Source organism: Penicillium samsonianum (genome assembly GCF_028829775.1).
Source record: "Penicillium samsonianum strain IBT 33392 chromosome Unknown utg000002l_segment0_segment0, whole genome shotgun sequence".
NCBI classification, from domain to species: domain Eukaryota; kingdom Fungi; phylum Ascomycota; class Eurotiomycetes; order Eurotiales; family Aspergillaceae; genus Penicillium; species Penicillium samsonianum.
Window position 1 is genome coordinate 3,755,866 of NW_026643260.1, and position 19,667 is coordinate 3,775,532.

At 48.0% G+C, this 19,667-nt stretch overlaps 7 protein-coding genes across 7 annotated transcripts; 6 read left to right on the top strand and 1 right to left on the bottom strand.

The window, feature by feature from the left end:
* Positions 1–788: 788 nt before the first annotated feature.
* On the top strand, positions 789–2,947 carry N7471_003307 (uncharacterized protein; the record flags this gene model as incomplete). Its single annotated transcript, XM_057276027.1, has 8 exons — positions 789–968; positions 1,036–1,254; positions 1,308–1,358; positions 1,412–1,688; positions 1,747–1,867; positions 1,928–2,191; positions 2,252–2,473; positions 2,533–2,947. The coding sequence occupies 8 exons, from the start codon at positions 789–791 to the stop codon at positions 2,945–2,947; spliced, it is 1,749 nt and encodes a 582-aa protein (XP_057140665.1).
* Positions 2,948–4,587: 1,640 nt separating this feature from the next.
* Positions 4,588–4,839, top strand: N7471_003308 (uncharacterized protein; the record flags this gene model as incomplete). The annotated part of the gene is made up of 1 exon (XM_057276028.1): positions 4,588–4,839. One exon carries the CDS (start codon positions 4,588–4,590, stop codon positions 4,837–4,839), a length of 252 nt encoding a protein of 83 aa, XP_057140666.1.
* Positions 4,840–5,960: 1,121 nt separating this feature from the next.
* Positions 5,961–10,626, top strand: N7471_003309 (hybrid sensor histidine kinase/response regulator; the record flags this gene model as incomplete). Its single annotated transcript, XM_057276029.1, has 3 exons — positions 5,961–6,040; positions 6,153–9,682; positions 9,739–10,626. The coding sequence occupies 3 exons, from the start codon at positions 5,961–5,963 to the stop codon at positions 9,984–9,986; spliced, it is 3,858 nt and encodes a 1,285-aa protein (XP_057140667.1). The 3' UTR covers positions 9,987–10,626.
* A 154-nt stretch (positions 10,627–10,780) lies between these two features.
* Positions 10,781–12,278, bottom strand: N7471_003310 (uncharacterized protein; the record flags this gene model as incomplete). The annotated part of the gene is made up of 3 exons (XM_057276030.1): positions 10,781–11,469; positions 11,527–12,145; positions 12,213–12,278. The coding sequence occupies 3 exons, from the start codon at positions 12,276–12,278 to the stop codon at positions 10,781–10,783; spliced, it is 1,374 nt and encodes a 457-aa protein (XP_057140668.1).
* A 1,041-nt stretch (positions 12,279–13,319) lies between these two features.
* N7471_003311 (putative GTPase activating protein (Gyp3)) lies at positions 13,320–15,797 on the top strand (the record flags this gene model as incomplete). The annotated part of the gene is made up of 1 exon (XM_057276031.1): positions 13,320–15,797. The coding sequence occupies one exon, from the start codon at positions 13,320–13,322 to the stop codon at positions 15,795–15,797; it is 2,478 nt and encodes an 825-aa protein (XP_057140669.1).
* A 439-nt stretch (positions 15,798–16,236) lies between these two features.
* Positions 16,237–16,874, top strand: N7471_003312 (uncharacterized protein; the record flags this gene model as incomplete). Its single annotated transcript, XM_057276032.1, has 2 exons — positions 16,237–16,759; positions 16,822–16,874. 2 exons carry the CDS (start codon positions 16,237–16,239, stop codon positions 16,872–16,874), a joined length of 576 nt encoding a protein of 191 aa, XP_057140670.1.
* Positions 16,875–17,716: 842 nt separating this feature from the next.
* N7471_003313 (choline transporter-like family protein) lies at positions 17,717–19,422 on the top strand (the record flags this gene model as incomplete). Its single annotated transcript, XM_057276033.1, has 2 exons — positions 17,717–18,016; positions 18,076–19,422. 2 exons carry the CDS (start codon positions 17,717–17,719, stop codon positions 19,420–19,422), a joined length of 1,647 nt encoding a protein of 548 aa, XP_057140671.1.
* Between the last annotated feature and the right edge of the window lie 245 nt (positions 19,423–19,667).

Below are 19,667 nucleotides of genomic sequence, written 5' to 3' on the forward strand. Positions count from 1 at the left end.
GATCAGTTGTGACGAATTCATGACTTTACGTCGGCATAGTACAGTACTCCTGCTCCTGTGTATCTGACCTTTCGTTTGCCAGACATCCTATGCAAATGGTGGTGCGAATGTTAAGGGCATGTGATGACATATTAAATAACGCCAAACTGCTTAAACGTCGTCAGAGGAACTATCACCCCAAGAGCAATAGAGTCAGCCTGGTTCAGAGGCTTCGGCAACCCCGGAGAACCAAGCTATTGTGCAGCTGAGAATACGACAATATGTGGTCGCTGGACCCGCTGGGAGCCGCTAGCAAACTATGCGGAGAATCCCCACACCACCAGAAGAAATTGACATATTTAGGCGAGTGGAACCCATCCAGAACCCCATCCGTTACAATCACACTAAAGCAGGTTTCGGGGGCAAATTTAGCGCCACTACGCTACGTCTGGGAAGGCTTAACGAGACAAATATCAAATTCGGTTTAGTCAAAAACAAAGTTGACGCACTGCAGATACCTATTCCTGCCAGAGCCGGATATCACCGACCTCGTGACACCACCTGGACTTCTATCAAGACAAGTTAACCGAGCTATGCATTGTGATATCCTGATTCATGATACAATAGGCGATGTAGTTGAGTCTGAATGCCGCTAAGACTCGAGAGCAAACCCGTCGGCAATTATCAACAGTTCTGCCAGCTGTGCCACCTTTCAACATACAAATAGCACCCGCCAGCTCCGTTGCCAGAATTCTCAATTCACAATCAAGGAAGACACACATAGGAATAGCACAATTGCAAGGATCAACATGTCTTTTCCATCTTCATTGCAAGGGTTGAAAGAACTGCCCTCACGGACAGTCAATGACAACTCAACCTTCCCAGAGGGCCGATATGTTGTCAACGCACCGAAACCGGGGGATGAAAACGATCCACTTCTATCTGCGGAGGGGCCGGAGATAGTTACTAAGACCTGGTTCAAGTCACCGGTAAGTCATTTTGCCAAGTCGCAATTTCTACCTCCGAACGACCAGTTTCTAAACACGACTGTTTTAGCCCTTTAGTCAAGCTGCCATTTTGGCTCTCCAGAGCATACAGCTGTTTGCAGATACCCACGACCAGGGCTGGGTGGATGATCGTGCTCTTGGAAACTGGACATGGCTGGAGGTAGCCATTTATGAGAATGAATCGTCCGATTCCCCCAGGCAAAGAGAAGGGGTTGAGTTGGTTTGGATGAGTCACAAGAATGATATGGGATCTGAACAGTACGGCTGGGTAAGTCATTAATCTAATTAACATGCTGTATGGGACCTCACAGTGGCCTTTAGTTATCTGGTGACGTTTTCGCCGGCAAGCACGATCTGTTGGCTCTGCTCGAGGTAAGTCAATGGACCGAACTCCTCGGAAAGAACATACTTACCCATAGAATTAGGTTGGCAATGTTATTGCAGTGCGAGTCTGTGCCCGCTTCACTGGCTGGGAGCTGTACGGAAGGGCCGCTTGCCTTGTACTGGATATGGGACGTCCCACCTCTGTTGAGCAGCCTCCTAGTTACGCACAGGTAATGGAGGATACCATCGCACTGCAGCAGATCTTGAACTGCGTCAACTCTAGTAATAATGCATACGCACCTACAATCACAGCTGCCTGGGATCGAGCCGATACATTCTCTGGCAAGGAAAAGCGACCCCTCCGTGTTCTTTCTCTTGGTAAGGCCTTCTAACTGATATGCAGCCTATTATCCTTAGAGACTAACTACTCTTTTAGATGGGGGAGGTGTGAGAGGTTATTCATCGCTGATGTTACTGAAAGAAGTCATGGACAAAGGTGCTCCAAATAAGAAGCCTTGTGAGGTATTTGATCTTATTGGAGGAACCAGCACTGGCGGGTTCGTACAGCTGAGGGACAAGTCTCTTTGTCATATACTATGTGGTGCTGACTGAATCAGGTTAATTGCTATCATGCTCGGCCGCCTCAAGATGACCGTTCAGGAATGCCTGGACGAGTATAGCGCGTTGATGAATGAGGTGTTTGGGTCTGGCTGGTTCCACGACCATGTGACGAAGCCAGCCCGATATGCCACGACAGGAGCATTCTACTCTGCTGAGACATTGGAGAAGGTGATCAAAGCTCTGCTTCGAAAGAGGCTTCCAGCCGGGGAAGACGCAGATAACGCATTATTGCTGGACGACAAGGAGAATTCCTGCAAAATGTGAGATTGTCTGTCCATTCAGTTAATTTTCTATTGTGAAAGCTGACCTGATAAAATCAGCTTCTTAATGGCGGTGCGTGAGGAAGCCGGTAATAACCGAGGGCCTGTCTTCCTTCGCTCGTATACGAACGACCTTGAGGTACCAGACGCAGACCTTGCGAATATCAAGTTGTGGCAGGCTGCTCGTGCTACCTCCGCCGCCCCTGCGTACTTTAAGCCTCTTCAGGCGGGCCGCGTAAAACTGGTTGATGGTGGCTTGTTAGCCAATAATCCCCTTGGATGGTAAGAGTTTGGCGTACTTATAGTCTTGTACGAGCATGATGACTGAAATTCCTTCACAGGTTATGGACCGAAGTCCTCGGTGTATATGGCCCAACTCGCGAGACGGACTGCTTCCTGAGCATTGGTACAGGAATGGCATCCAATGTGGCCATCGCTCAGCCAGGATTCAACTTCAAAGCCGCAATGATGAGTTTTGTCTCGGTTGCAACTAACACCGAAAGCACCCATCTTCTTTTCCGCTATCTTGTTGACGCATTTGCCCCGTGCCCCCAGATTAAGAAATATTGGAGATTGAATGTGGCCAAGGAGAAAGAGGGCTCTAATCCAAAGGACTATGAAAGTCCCGGCGAGTTGGACGCTGTGGCCGGAATTAAGAAGTTGGAGGCTTGGACGAACGAATGGATAGCCGCCCAGCAGGATATCATCAAGCCCTGCAGTGAGGCTATTGGAAGAAATTTGTTGAAGAGTACATGAGAATTCTATTGTATACCAATTGTTTGACTGGGAACTAATTTGAGCTGTGCTTTCGTTTTTGTTTTTACTTGTTTCGGTGTTAATTTCTTTGTTTCCTTCATCGTGGACAATCTTGTTTCTTTTCAGATCGAACAATGCATCTTCGTTTATTTGAGAGAACAAAGGTGAAGCTGATCTCGACCGGCTCTGTAGATTTTCCAACTATCATAGTAAATTCTAGTAGTCCTGCTATTACATGTATATCTTCCTCGGGAATAGGTGTGAATGCGTATTTGTGAGAATGAGACTATTGTCCTTCGCACTCCGGCCTCAGCCCATCAATAAGCTACGTAATCCCGACGTTGCCTCACTAGGCCTTTACACCTGTTCCTCCCGCGATTCAACTCATTCATCACACACTCCCCTCTAATCTATTCCTCAACGGCTATTTCCGGCCGCCTGATTATCAAATCGCTATGACGGCAGATTGTGAAGAAAAATGCGCTCTTTTTTTAAGAATGGTTTCAGCAGCCATCGCGTCTGTTCTCAGATGCGTCGTATTCAGGACTGTAGAGCATTCCTTTTATTTTCTCTATCGACGGTTTCACTCTACCGATACTACCACTTCGAATACAGATATTGATCTCCCAGCCTACAATACACCTGTTACATCGCCTTACCACGCTATTTCTGATTTCGATCGGGATTTCAAGCGCCAGAGCATATATACCGCGGAGCAGTGAGACCCTGAAGCGGGACCATTATGCAATATTCCTTTTGGTATTTTGGACTATTCAACATGATCCAATAACAGGAAATCATATAAAAGAACATATATGCAGGAATAAACGTAAGGCTCTGTTGCTTCCTCAGGGGGTTTATTATACGTACTTGGTCCGTCACGTCAATTATCAGGCTGCCTTATCTAAGCCTACTGGAAGTTATTGAGGGCAGAGGTGGAGGTACGGGTCAGCATGGTGGTCACCTGGAACATTTTGATTGTCACTTGGTTTGAAATAAACAGCTTTTGCTCCATTCTTATGACAAAGCCCCATACGCTTGAGGACCGGACGCGGTGCCGCCGCTGCCTTTCGGGCCCGTCCCGCGGAATCGGAGGACGGGGCCCGACGACAATACGAGAGTCTCTAGATGATCTACTCCTTGGTCGTTCTTCTAACCTTAAAGAGAACTATGTTCACTTTTGATCGACATCACTATCTCAGCAACTCCACCTTATCGACAGCGGACTACATACCAATCGCCTCTGTCATCTACCAAGTACTTAGTAATAGTTATCGTATTCGACCTCAGGATTGGAACCACGGCCCTATCCATGATGCTGATATCTCGTCATGGGTTCTATTCTGGCCTCACTCGGCACGATACGAGCATTGGCATCGATGAAGTTACATCTTTTCACTTTATTAATAGAAGACTTGATGCCACCCAGGAAGCTATATAAACAACCACTTGTCCTCGCTTCTACACTCTTGATCATCCTCTCCAATACAATCAAACCTCAAGCTCAATCTCAACACCAAACATTCAATCCACATCTACTTTTTCAACTCCCTGTTCAAACCCCTCAAACCTAACCCTTAACTTCCAAAAAATTGAAGTTCACCGCCACCACTATCGCTGCCATCGCTGCCGTCCCCCCTATGACCAACGCCTGGATCTTCAGCACCTGCAGCGAGCAGTGGGGTGGCGATAACAACAAAGGCTGCACTAAGTCCTCCTGCAAGGGCGGTGACACCATTGGCTGGGAGAACGGCTTGTGGTCTGATTGTGTTCTTCCTGTCTACAGCGACAGCTCCTGCAGCAACCAGATTGGAATTGCATCGGATGGCTGGAATGGTCACTCTTTGAGCAAGGGCATGGGTCGCTTCCGTGTTTCGTCTTGTGATAGCTAGGCTGTTTATTCTACTGTGATGGATATGTATGGAGATGAGGGCTGCGGTGGGATTTTGGGCAATTAGGGTATTTGCTTGGTTCGATCTTCAGTAGGATGGGTTGGTCTTGGCCTTCACAGCTGTCTTTTAGCTAGCACTTGAATTTCGGGCATTTTTAAGTGATGATCTAGGGATTCATAGAAATACTGTAAGTTACACCTAGCCACTAGACGCCGATGGCGAGTATCCTAGTTAGATGGTATACCTAGCCAGAGTAGCTGAGCACAGCCTGGAATATAGCAGTATCATATGTCAGTAATATCACCAGATCACTGTTCGTGTCTGGAATATGGAGTAATATACGGCACCTATCGAATAATAGTACGTGCTGCTACATCAGTTTATTAGCCCGCAACGCACGTGAGTCACAAGTGAAGTATGCAGTTAGCATCTGCCCAGGAACTTGTACATTTTCAAGATCCTCCTGTTTTCTTTTTGGCAATACCCATTCTTAAATGATATCGACGTCGTTCGTGAAGTCATAAACTCGTCCTCATGCCCGTCGATTGCCTTGAACTTTCGCTGATCATCTCAATTCACGGGCGAGACTCTCATGGGTAGGCATACGGCTCCTAGGAATAAACATGCGTGCAAGCTTTTCCAGCACTATCTTTCAACTCCATTATTTTGCCTCCATATTTCACCACATTACAATATCATCATATTGTGCCTCATGATCTCATCTATTGGCTTGTAGACTTCAACATTGGGCAGTCACCCGTCGACATCCATGGGTGGCTTCTACTCCCAATTGACCAATCACAACGCAATCTTGAGATAGGGTTAAATCTCGCGGGAAAGCCCGATTGGCTGCCTTCTGCCAAATTTTCCCGATCTATGTCACCGCTTATCTAATCTATTGGCCAGGCCGGGGTCAACCTTGGAACCTTCCAAGATTGGAAGCTAAGGTTGCGAGCTGCAGCTTTAGTGTGCCCCGCTCGGCTTCTTTCTTTCTCTACTTCTTTTCTGAAGTCCGAAGGTCCGGTGCAGTCTTGATGATCCTCCGCTTTCCTCCAAGGAGAAAGCAGATATTTTGTCTTTAGCACTCTTGCATTCAATGTCCCGAACTTGCAGCCGACGCAATGCCACGTTCAATTACATCACAACATGCAGAAAAGCATCATGTCAACTTTGGCACATCCAGAGAGCGAGAATTCTATAAGTAATCTACCATCTTTTTTTGTAAACACATCGTTGTACTCGCCGATCGACTTCGCGATCCATCACACTGGATCGAAGGCCCCGTAGGCTAACTGTGCGCCTTGCTTCCCTAGGTATTTACCGCCATACCATCTCAGACCACACGCCATACAACACATCGGGCCTACTACACTATCAAAAGAACATGTCGCTCGATCCTCGGCGGACACCGTCCTGACGGCATTCGCCCAACTGGGCACCTTACGACTGGATGCGCAGCGTTCTTTGATCTCACTCTTCGGTCGACACGAGCAACACGTTCTCACCGAAGCTACTCGCACCCTAAGTCTGCAAAACGATGGCGACCATAATGCGCGAGATGAGCTTTGGGTGGGGAGCTGTACTATGTCATATGACCGCAGCCTGTGTAAATCGGTTATGGATTCTTCGCCAAATGCGTTAAACGCCAGGGACGGAGTCTTTGTTGTGCCCGATCTTACCAAAGATAGCGCATTCAAGGACCATTTATATGTGACTAGATTCCCTAACATTCGATTTCTCGCATCGAGTCCTATCATCAGCCCGAATGGTGTTGTGATTGGAGCCTATACGGTCTTGGACGACCAACCTCATGAGCCTGTGGACACCGGGTCACTCCAGTTCCTTGTTGATATTGCAGCTACCATAATGGATTACCTGGGAACTAGTCACTCAAAAATCCAGCATTTTCGCAGTGAGCGCATGATGGTTGGCCTTGAAAGTTTTCTGGAAGGAAAAGGTAGCCTGCGCAATTCATGGGTTCTCGACACCGATGTTTCACAAACCACATTTGGTCAGATGGACCATACAGAGGGGCATGTCAATCGAGAACAACAAGAAAAGCAAGTTTCGCATAACGTGACTCAGGCCGTGGGTCAAAAGGACACACCATGCCACCTAACTTTTCGTCCATACAATCTTCATATCCCTGGAAACAAGACCCTTCAAGGGAATAGAGATAAATACCAGTCACTTTCCAACTCGACCACCAGCAAGAGAGATGCCAAGGCCTTATCAAAACTCAAAGAAGCATCTCAAGCTGCTATGGCAATCGGCAACGATCTGTCAAGGCAGCAATCACCGAAGGATGATTATACTGCCAAAGTGATTGAAACATTTGGACGTGCAGCCAATCTCATCCGCGAGAGTATCGAAGTTGACGCAGTTGTCTTTTTCAACGCCAATTTCGGCTCCCAGGAAGCTTTAGTGGACAACGCTGAGTCTGACACGGAAGGCAGTAGTTTTGAAAGCTGTTCTTCGGGTGACGAGGCCACATTCCGAAGCTTCCCCCAACCTTCGTTCGAAAATCAAGTATCTTTTGATCCAGAACAGGCTAAAAGCTCAGGCAAAGCTGCGTTGAACCCGTGCGAAATACTCGGATTTGCCACTTCGAACGCCTCTAGCGTCAATGATCAGTTGATGAACGATAACAAAATCGCATTATCAGAGTCATTTCTCGGCGGCCTCTTGCACCGATATCCTCGAGGAAAGATTTTCAATTTTGGTGAAGATGGAACCATCTCATCTGATGATACTAGTGATGGCATAATCAAACGATTTTTGCAACGTCCTGGGGGCAAGAAGTTCAAAAAAACACGGAAGTCGCTTGTACGCCAGGATGCTCACACCTTGATTCAACTTGTTCCCCAGTCTCGAAGCATCATCTTCTCGCCTTTATGGGATTCGCATAAAGGTAGATGGTATTCGGGGGCTCTAGTATGGACAAAAGCACCCTACCGTGTCTTCACTTCGCATGAAGAGTTAGCATTCCTCTTGACATTTGGAAATAGTGTTATGGCAGAAGTGCACCAACTCGGTGCTCATTTCGCCGATCGAGCAAAATCAGACTTGCTCTCAGGACTCAGTCATGAACTTCGATCCCCTCTGCATGGCATTTTCGGAGCAGCAGAACTCTTGAATGACACTGTTATGGACGCGCTGCAACGAGGATTTATCCATACGATTTCTTCTTGTGCATACACACTACTAGGCTCGATCAATCAACTCCTTGAGCATGCTAGTATCAATGACGTTCGACCAAACTCTGTCGCCAAACCCCCCGGATCGGAAAGAATTCCTGTCGACCGGAAAGTGGCCGCCGCCCGCCGTTCTTCGCCTTCTGGAAAAGATGATGTCGACACTTGTGTCGAACTTGATGCTACCTTAGAAGACGCAGTTGAAACGGTCTTCGCTGGTTATTCCTTCTTCAGAGGTTCACGATCCCCTCTTCGGGGTATCGCTGGCGCTTCTACTTTGGATAGCAGAAATCCCGATACAAGGGGTGGGGTCAAGGTGGTTTTGGACATTGATCGCACCAACAGTTGGAAATTTTCCACACAGGCTGGGGCTTGGCATGCCATCCTCACGAATATCTTTGGGAATGCCTTGAAATTCACCCAAAATGGTTATATCTACATCTCTATGAAGGCCTCACCAGCTAAATTCGGAACAAGTGGCGAGGTCACAAGCTCAGCAGTCACAGTGACTGTAAAGGACACCGGATCTGGTATTGACCCAGATTTTCTGAAAAATGGACTATTCACTGCCTTCTCGCAGGAAGATAGCATGACAACCGGCAATGGTCTTGGATTGAGCATCACACGACGAATACTCTTATCGCTTGGCGGTGATATCCAGGTCAACTCCGAAAAAGATGTTGGCACTGAAGTTGTGGCAACTGTGACCCTTAATCATGCGTCTGCTCTGGACAGCCTCGACAAGTTGAACAGCGACTCTCCCATCACTATGACTCAAAAGCTTGCATGCGCGAAGACTATTGGAATCTTAGGTCTCGCAACTTCTGAATCAGACACAGCTCTATACACATCGTTAGAAAAACTGTGTGAAGACTGGTTTTCTATGGAAGTCCGTTTAGTTGGGTCTTCAGAAACACAATTCGCCCACTGTGACTTTTACATCTCTTCATACGAGTATCTGGATTTAGGGAATCAGGAGATCAGGGCTATTGAGCCCAGTCCAAGTGCTCAATTTTCTTCGCCTGTCATCATAATATGCCCCTCCCCGAGGACCGCGCACTCGCTGTCTATCCAAGCTCAGAATCGTGGGGATGCACATGTGCTCGAGTTCATTAGCCAACCATGCGGACCGCACAAGTTGGCAAAAACAATACAAACGTGTATTAATCGTCAGCAGCTGCGCTTTGATTCCCCCCAGGGCGAAGAATGCAAACCGGATGGTCCAGCGAGCTTCCGAGCCGATCAGAGCACCAATGTGCCTGAAATAGACTCGTTTCTTAGCCCGTCATCAAATGGAGAGGTCAACGAACAACCTACGGTCAAAGTGGTAGCAGATTCAGAAACATACCGCCGGCCCTCTATAGGAACGCTCGAGTCGTTGAGACTCTCTCGGGGAAATGTTGACGACCCTCTTCCTCTATCTGAAGAAGCCGCCACCACGAGCCACGATACACCCATCCAAAAAGAGAATGACCCCGAATCAAACATTCCAACAACCGTTCTTCTTGTGGATGACAATGATATCAATCTCAGAATTCTTATTGCTTTTATGAAGAAGCTGAAGTGCGATTATGCTATTGCGCGAAATGGAGAAGAAGCCCTCGACGCTTTCAAGGCCAATTCCTCTGTTATTGGAATGATCTTTATGGGTAGGATTTTGAAAACTCAACCCGAACGTCCTTTGACAATCTAATACTCTTGACAGATATCTCCATGCCAGTCATGAACGGTCTGGAATCTACTAGGCGAATTCGCGAGTTCGAGAAAACTCTGGAAACCAAATCCCGTGTCAAGATTGCTGCCTTGACTGGCGTTGCGCAAGCCGACACCCAACGCGACGCGACTGGGTCTGGTATGGACTTATTCCTCACCAAACCCATACGGATGAACAGTCTAGTGCCAATAATCAAAGACATAATGCCGCCGACCCATGCACTGTGGCAAGAGCAGTAATCAATGATTCAATCTCAATCAACATGGTCAATAGTTTGCGCTCTTGGGTGGAAGACCAGCATTCATACACGACTAATCCTACTACCGAAGCGCTCTGAATTGTGTAAATTAACAAACCCCGCTCAGCTAGCATGTTTATTTATATATATATAACGATTTACGCAGTGAAGTACAATCCTCCCGTTCATTACATCCAATTCTTCTTCTTTCGTTGAAACGAACCCTTCATGGCGATGCATTCTTACGGGGCGGGGCGATAGTGCTGATCGAAATGTTATACATACTGCCATCAGGTATTAGGAAGGGATGTTGACTCTTTTCTCCCAGAACATTGACTCAAGATGGAGAATGACTCTGAGGCTGGATTCCAGACACGTACGCTGAAGATGTTGCGAGCGATGGTCGTTTTAGGGCTGGTTTGAGCGCTTGCATTGGTAACAATACCAGTCTGTTGGAGATCTATGAAATCATCCCTCGCTGTTTTGGTGAACATTGACTGCCATGTCTGGACCTTTTTCAAGTTCTATTCAAGCCCTTTGGATTGAACTTGATGATCATAGTGCCGAATGGGAGTGTTGGTGCTTGGTTTGTGAGGCAAAAGCGTCTTGTTGTTGAAGCTGGCATATAGCAGTGAGTGAAGGTAGTGACATGATAAATGTTCGCGGCTCGAAATTTGCGTAGAGACATAAAAGTCAAGAAGGTTCAATTCATATATAATGTCATATGTAGCTCGCTTAAGTCTAAATGCCAACGTCTCGAAGCAACAAGAAACAATAGCCATCCCAATGAAAAGTCTATATATTTAACTCCCGAACGGACGCAATAGGCAGCATCTCGTCCTTCTCTTTTGAAGTCCACACCCCATTCTTACCCCATGAACGGGAGAATCTCTCAAGGTCAGCTGTAAGTGCACCCATCTTCGGTTCTATATGTTTCGTCCACTGCTGGACAACATAGAGCAAGAACACAAAAAACATAATCAAAATAACCCCAAGTCGGAATGGGCTCGGCGTTGGAATATAAGATTCCGGGTCAGGTGTTCCATCTGCCCTTAAAGCCGGCTCAAAGCCAATTGACATGGGCAGATACAGAAGATAAACCAAAACAGATCGCATTAGCGGTCCGTGGACGAGATATAACGGGAAGCTGATCGACCCCACCCACAGCAGCACGGGGTGGGAGAGCATCCGTCGCATGAAGGGAGAAAGCATCGCGCCAAAACATATCATCTGGGCCCCAAGACCGGCGTAGTAGCGGCTGACGTTGGCATCTTTTGGGAATATGATTTCGGCAAGCGATGCAAGCTGGGAAGACCATGCGGTTTGGTCGGCGTATTCATCGGGATACGAGCAGATGTAGAGGCCCAAGGTGACGAGGCCGTAGGGTAGGACTTTGAAGATTAGGCGTGGCTGGAGGGCTGTCAGGTTGTAGAATGATAGTTCTGCTAGTATCATGCCAGCGAAAATATTTGTACCAACAGTACCTGTAAAAATTTGTAAGTGTTATATTTAGTATTATTGCGATATTATCCCAAACATACCATCTAGCGTTGCCCAGCTATAGGCGTATAGGACCATTTGCGCACAGACGCGGAAAAGTGGCGTGGTATTTACCAAAGCCAGTAGGGTCATGAACACATAGAGTGAGCCACGAAAAATGGGTAGTAGTGCCCATTGGGGTTGGTCGTAGGCATTTTCTCCGTACAGCCAAGTTCCCACTATTTGTCGCATCAGATCCACGACGGCAGCACCCAAAGATGGGCTTGGTTGAGGGCTTGTCGCTCTGAGCCAGTATGCATCTACCCTTCTACCCAATTGGAAGACACCAAACTGACATAAGAGCCAGGCTAAAATTGTCACCAGGGTAGCAGGGAAGACCAGTCTCCACTTGCGCCGGAAGGCGCCTGTCGAAAGCGTAGCGAGAGCATCGGCCGTAGCTCCTCGTCGGGCTAGCTGGAGCGGTTTTAGGGAATTAACGAACCCGAGGAGCACTAGGAAGATGGCCACCCAGGCCTGGCCCTGTATGACCAGTCTAAAGAATGGTCGCTGAAACAAAATAGACTTTCCTGTTTCCGCGAAAGATGGCGGGACCAGATATGTCGCAAAGGAGAGACAGGTATGGCTAGCGACCACAAAAAGAGCGGCAATTCCTCGGAGACCCTATTAAAAAGATCACGCTAGTGAGCGACGGTTTCACAACATGCGGGGGATTGGAAATAATACTTACATCTGCCCAGCTACTGGGACGGATGTAAGATGCAGATTGCTTGGTCGCCGGGTCGACAATGGCCATATTGGGCAAACGGGTTCATTGCTGGTGGTACTGGTCAATAGTATAATGCAGCAGCTGCAGCTCCCCTGGCACATATACATAAATCCCGTTGGTAAATCATGCCTTATTCCGGGGAGACATTTCGAGAAATACTATCTCGAAATTAATACGAAAACGTCAATGTGAGATCGAATTGAAATAGTTGACAGTTGACATCTGCTATCCGAAGACGGAAGGGTTCGAGCGGGCTAACCACATTCCACGGCCATGTGCAGATGAATTGCAGATGAATTGGGAGTTGTACAAAGTAAAAAGAGGGAAAGGCCAAATATTGATTTGAGATATTCAATTGGTCTAAAATTCAGGGGTTATGGAGTAAAATAGAACAAGAATTGTCGGCCGTTTACTCCGTGTGCAGCCTTTGTTGTAGGCCATTTTGATAGTCCTTTTTGAAGTCTTTTTAGATATCTTCTCAGCTATTTTCCCACTTATCATTGTTGTAGCCAGTAAGATAAGAAGAATCAACTACACATATAGCTGGTGAAAAAGGTATGAAATGCATATGCACATAACATGCGACTATAAAAAGTCCAGAGTTCCTGATCGACACGTGAATTTTCGACCTGTCGATTTTTATACAAGGTGATACAACAATGCGAATGTTATAGATAATAATCAAATACGTACAACATATAGAGTAGAAATATCCAACGGCCAATCCACTTTATATGAATACGATGTACTTTGTAGTTAAATAAACCCCTTTGTCCATATTACGTCACCTGACACTAAACCTGATCAGGGCTTTGTTGATTTTGTTTCAACTGCGCCTTTTCTCTCTTTTCTTTTTCCACAGTCCTCTGGCAGGCTGTCTCCCAAATTTGGTCTCTCACCTTTTGTCTTTCGTTTCTCCAAATTCCTCATTCATTCTCTAGCCCTTTGGCACTCCCTTTTGTTGAGAATCTCCCTTTATCCGGCCTGAATATTCTTATGGTTATCGATTGATAGCTCTCCTTCAGCGATAACAAATGTCCAGCGGGAACTGGGTGCGACATCGTGGCCATGGCCACAGAAAACGTAAACCCTCGATATCCGCCTCCCTCAGCTGATTTCGACCTTCCCGGCCGCCGCAGAGTTCCTCACCCACCCCGATTGGAGTCTTTGGTCGACCCACGCGCGCGAACCGCAAATTCCGCTCCGAGGTCCTCACCACACTCTCCCCGCTCTACACATCGCCAGAGATCGCGTTCGCCTCTGCCTCGGCCGCACAATCCTCATGAATACCCGTGGCCACCCACTCCGCCTCACCATGGCCCCTCGCCGGGTACGAGAGGCGAATGGAAGACCCCTAGACCTACCGGTCGCCCTCGACTATACGCCACACCACCTGAAACCCATCCCCCGAACTGGCCCGCGCGAGACGACTTCGAACGGCCGGTGCATCGGAAACCTATGCCTGCACGAGGGGGGCTCCGTATATCCATGTCAACATCCCGGTTGAATAATAGGCGCCCAAGAACGCAGGAATCTATGGAGCACCGCCCACAGGATATGAGCTCCCAAGGACAGCTTCAGTCATGCTTCCCAACAAACGGGCCCGCCGATGAAAATCCTCCCCGGCCAAGCGTCAATTCGTCCGAAACCTGGCGCTCGAGCATTGAACAGGCAAGCGGAACAGAGCGCAGCAGTGTTTTAACCAAGAGCAGCTCGATCACCGATCTCTCACCGGATACTCCCGACGCGCCTTATGGGATGGACAATGGGATGAGTGTAGAAGACGCGATTTCCATGTACCTCGATGGCTTCAGCGACGTGACTGAAGAGCCTGGCTCGCCGAAATCCCACGCAGGGAGTAAAGCGCCATCAGTAACGCCCCCACCATCACGCGATTCACATCTACATGAACCACACCCACTAGAATTTCCGTCGCTGAGCGACGTTCCGCCGATACCCCCGATGCCAGAATTCACCATGTCGCAAGGCACAAGGCCGGATTCATTGTTTTTGCCAAACATGGCTTATTCTGCACCCACACCCACAGCACCCCTCCTCTCAGAATCCCCGCCAGATTTTACACCATTGGAGCCTGCACTACCAGAACATCCACCAGAACCCGACCCGTCAGACCCTGCCATGCCAGACTCCCCGCGCGATTTCACTCCGTCCGCATCGCCGGTAGCTGAGGTGCCTGAGGTGCATACTGCACACCAACGACAGCCCTCGACAAAAGTGTTTATTCCGGGGTTAGTGCCGCCCGAACTCCGCTCTGGAAACGGCCCTCGAGACGATTACGGATTTCGCAAAGCTACACAATATGTAACCCTGGATGAATACGAGACCTGGAAAGGATCCTACTCCAACCATGTTACGCAACGGAGAGCCAAATGGTGTGAATTGCTCAAAGAACACGGGCTACCCACATCACAACCCACAACGTTCCCGCCGCAGTCTTCGAAGGTCAAGCGATTTGTTCGTAAAGGAATTCCACCAGAGTTCCGAGGTGCGGCTTGGTTCTATTATGCCGGCGGGTACGAGCTTTTGAACCAGAACTTTGGCCATTATGATGAACTTGTTGCGAAGGCCATGAGCTCACCGAGTAACGACGATAAGGAGCACATCGAGCGTGATCTCCACCGCACATTCCCTGACAACCTCCATTTCAAACCAGAGGCCACCCAGCAAGCAGAACATTCCGGCAGCAGCAATCCGAATTATTCTAATGTCACCACGGAGACGCAGATGATTCAATCCCTACGTCGGGTTCTGTATGCTTATGCGCTGCATAACCCGAAGATCGGATATACCCAGTCTTTGAATTTCATCACGGGAATGCTCCTTCTTTTCCTCCCCGAAGAAAAAGCATTCTGGATGTTGCATATCATTGCCGCAGACTACTTGCCTGGAACTCATGAAATCAGTCTGGAGGGTGCCAACATTGACCTCTGGATTCTCATGGTCCTGCTGAGGGACTCCATGCCGGGCATCTATTCCAAGATCGCTGCCATGGGAGGAACCCCGTCCGGACGGGGCAAAATGCCTCCCTTGACAGTGAACTCTCGGCTGCCGGACATAACCTTGGGACTGACCAACTGGCTTATGTCGGTCTTCATCGGAAGTTTACCTCTAGAAACCACCCTCCGAGTTTGGGATGTTTTCTTCTATGAGGGCTCCAAGACTTTCTTCCGCGTGTCTTTGGCAATCTTCAAAGCGTGCGAAAAGGACATCCTCGGCGTGACAGACCCCATGGAAGCATTCCAGATCGTCCAAACCATCCCTAAAAAACTGCTGGATGCTAACACGTTGATGGATGAATGTTTCGTACGTCGGCACCGCGTCGGACAAGGTCGTATCGAGGAACTCCGAGCTCAACGCCGGACAGCTGTCCGCGAAGAGAAGTTGCGACGATCAGTAGCCTTCAGCAAAGGTCAGCTTCATTCTGGGACGGATGATTTCACCGGCCGAAGCCGCACACCAATCCCGGGCCTCGAGCACCGGGTCGTCGGTTCCTGGCGTCACTTGAAACAACATGCATTTCGATAAGCGAATGATCATCCCGGCGTCTATGTCTGTTGGGCATCTTTCTCAGACAGCGGTTCTTCGGGTTATCTCCTTACTGGCTGTAATCATAATTGTGAAGTTGACGAGGTTTAGCGAGAGCAGTTGTTTGCATTATAGGCGTCTTGATTTCGAAAGGCGAAATGGGGGAATCGAGCATTTATGGCATTTATTTTCTTGCATATGTACAGAGAAATTACAAACACATCCAAGTTCTGTGCCAAGCAGGCAACCGACTTGGCAATTCTCAAATTTTAAGCAATCCACCTGGGCAGTTTTGGTAGCATCCCTATAGGGCTGTAATAGGATCATATGACAAAACAAAAGCTGGGCAAACTATGATTCCTCGCACGAGCCCCTTTTTTTGCTCTTCTCTCCTAAATTAATTCTTTACGGCTGTTGAACCAAGAATACTCCCTCCACTATGTCAATCGCTCCTCAATCTCCAACTTCAAAGCCTCGGTTGAACGTGCACTACTTGGCACCAGGGTTTTCCTTGATACCTCCCGAAACCGTCGATGAGTATCGTCGAAACAAGAGCAACTTGATCTTCAGCCATGGTGTCACTATTGTCAAAATCTCACTGGAAGTGGTCGTCAAGATCGGCGCTCATGTCAACTTTAACGAGGCTAGAAATATGATCTATATTGCACAAAATACAGGGATCCCCGTGCCTAAAGCCTTGGCATGTTATACGTACGGCCCTATTGATCGTGACCCTGGTGACCACGGAGGCCTTTACGATACCTACATCTTCACGAGTTTGACTGATGGCAACACACTTGACACGGCATGGGACAATTACGAGGTCGCTACTAAAACCCATATCTCAACACAGCTTACGGGCTACATCCAAGAGATGCGTGATTTGGCATGTGATGGCTATATTGGCTCTGTTGATCATGGACCCGTTGCTAATCACTATCTATCGACTTCTCTTGATAAAGGTATGGTATCCATGTATACATACATAGGCCACTTTAGTTTAACCACCAGCTCTCTTTGAAAGGTCCCTTTAAATCCGAGGAGGATTTCAAAAAAGAGCGCCAAAACGTCACATGAAAGTTTTCTCAGTGGAATGCTCCCTGGATCCCAACATATTTCCTTCACACATAGTGATCTCCGACCTGAGAATATTATGGTTAAAGATTGTAATGTGGTCGCTATCAACACTGGGAATTTGCAAAGGGTGGCAGAGCGATTGGATGGACTATGTAGTGCGAATTCTTCAGCCGTATCATGCTGAATATTTCATGCACTGTTTCCTGATGGAGAAGTTGTTGATTTAGTTCGACTAGTCCTTCAAAGCCGGAGGCTAAATATAACTTCAATGTTGCTTGAGAGTTGACAGGGTTGTAAAGAGTGTTCGAGATAACAAAGAGTTAGAAGGGATAAAGACGCGGTATATTTAGAATGTAAGTGGGAGGCTGTACCTAGGTAATTAAGCTCCTAAATGTTCTACGGTATGTACCAATTTCACAATTCTCATGTATGGGAAAGTTCCGATCCCCCCCACCGGCTCTCCAATTCCCGAGGGATCCAAGTTACATTGGAATTTTGCTATGGATCCTCTTTCTCAGAATGAAATCAAAGCTTCGTCAAATACTATACTAAACAGACGCTCAGAATTTTTCAAAGACTTAATACTATATACATATAGTACTAAATCAGGTTGAAAGAAATTTGTTAAACATTAAACTGAATTTTTCGAATTTGACTAGTGTTTTTAGTGTTTTTAGCGTTCTTGGATCGATCCCTAGGGCTGATTTGAGTTGCCGATCGGGAGGTCCCCGTTTTGGTGTCGTCACCAGTCAAATGTAAAAACCAAAAACCCTTGCTTCCCCTTTTGTCTTTTTTTTTTCTTTTTCCTTTTCACTTTTTTCCCTTCTCTCAGCTTCACAGATATGAGTGGACAGGCTGCCAGCTACTATAACGAGGCGCCTCAGGGCCAGCCTCAACCCAACTATGGTTATGACCAGCAACAGCAACATGGGAACTATCAACAACCAAATAATCCACCTGCGCCATACCCGCAGCCAAACTACCAGCAACCAAATTACCAGCAGCCTACCTATCAGCAACCGCCATCTGAGCCCAAACCACCGCCACAGTACCATCAAGATGTCCCAGAGTCTGGATACAGCTTTGACCAGGCGTTCAAGATCGAGAAGCCAAAGTGGAATGACCTGTGGGCAGGTCTCTTGGTGAGTTTGGCTGCGTCGCATTGACAACCCCCTTCAAACCTAACTAACTTGTTACACAGTTGATTGCTGTCTTCCTCGGCTATGCCGCCGTGTCTGGACTTACCATCCACAAGTATGCCACCAACAAAGGCTTCAATGGAGGAGGGATCTACGACTCGTCCAATGATTTCTCGCTGGACACCAACACCCTCGTCCTATTTGTTTTCGTCCTCGTCGTCGCCTTAGTTTTATCTTTCCTCTATTTCATGGGTGCGAGACATTTCACCAAGACCTTCATCTGGGCGACCGGCATTCTCAACATCGTTTTCGCCCTCGCAACGGGAATCTACTACATCTCGCGCAAGCAGTATGGAGGTGGCATCGTATTCCTCCTCTTCGGCATCTTCGCAATCGTCTGTTTCATCAGCTGGATCCCGCGCATCCCCTTCACTGCCTTTATGCTACAGACCGCCATGGACGTAGCCCGCGGCTACGGACACATCTTCCTAGTCAGCGCCATAGGCGGAATCGTCACAGTCGCTTTCGCCGCCTGGTTCTCGGTCACTATGGTCTCGATCTACGTAGCCTACGAGCCCGATTCCACTGGCAGCAACCCATCCTGCGCGAACGGCGGCTGCAGCAGGGCGAAGGTCATCGGCCTTGTCGTCTACATCACATTCGCCATGTACTGGGTCAGCGAGTGGATCAAGAACACAGTGCATACCACCATCGCAGGTGTCTATGGCTCGTGGTATTTCTTCAGCAAGTCCGCCGGCGGCATGCCCAAGGGCTCGACCCGGGGCGCCTTCCGTCGCGCAACTACATACTCCTTTGGCAGTATCAGTTTTGGCAGCCTAATCATCGCGTTCATCAACATGTTGCGGCAGGCGTGCTCGGTCGCGCAGCGACAAGAGGCTGGACAAGGTAACTTGGTCGGCAGTATCTTCCTTTGGATTTTGGGATGTTTCATCTCCCTGCTGGACTGGCTTGTTACTCTTTTCAACCGTTACGCATTCTGTCACATCGCCTTGTATGGAAAGGCTTATATCCCTGCTGCCAAGGATACCTGGTCCATGATGCGCGACCGAGGAATTGATGCGCTCGTGCAAGACTGTCTGATGGGTCCGGTGTTGACTATGGGGTCGACTTTTGTCGCCTATGTCTGTGCGCTGTTGGCCTATCTCTACCTGCAGTTCACCAACCCAGCGTACAACAGGGATGGTAACTTCACTGCCGTCATCATGGCTTTCGCTTTCTTGATTGGTTTGCAGATCTGCCAGATCTTCATGACTCCCATTGGTAGTGGTGTTGAGACTATCTTCGTGGCTATGGCTTGGGATCCTCAGGTCATGATCAATGACCACCCGGATATCTACTACAAGCTGGTGCAGCTTTACCCTAAAGTTCAGCAGGCTGTCCACGCTTGAGCTTTCCAGAGTCGCAAGGCAAGGGTCTTAGGTTCGACTGCGACGGTTCGATCGCTATGTCCATACGCGGAGTCTATGTCCGCTTTTTCGCCATGTTTATGAATGATCAGCACAAAGTGATGCACGTTAATTAATTGAAGATATTGCACGACCAATAACATTGCCAACTACGTTTCATATATCATTATCACAAGTCAAAACTATCTGAAATATCGATCTCCAAAAGCAAAGACTCCAATATAAAC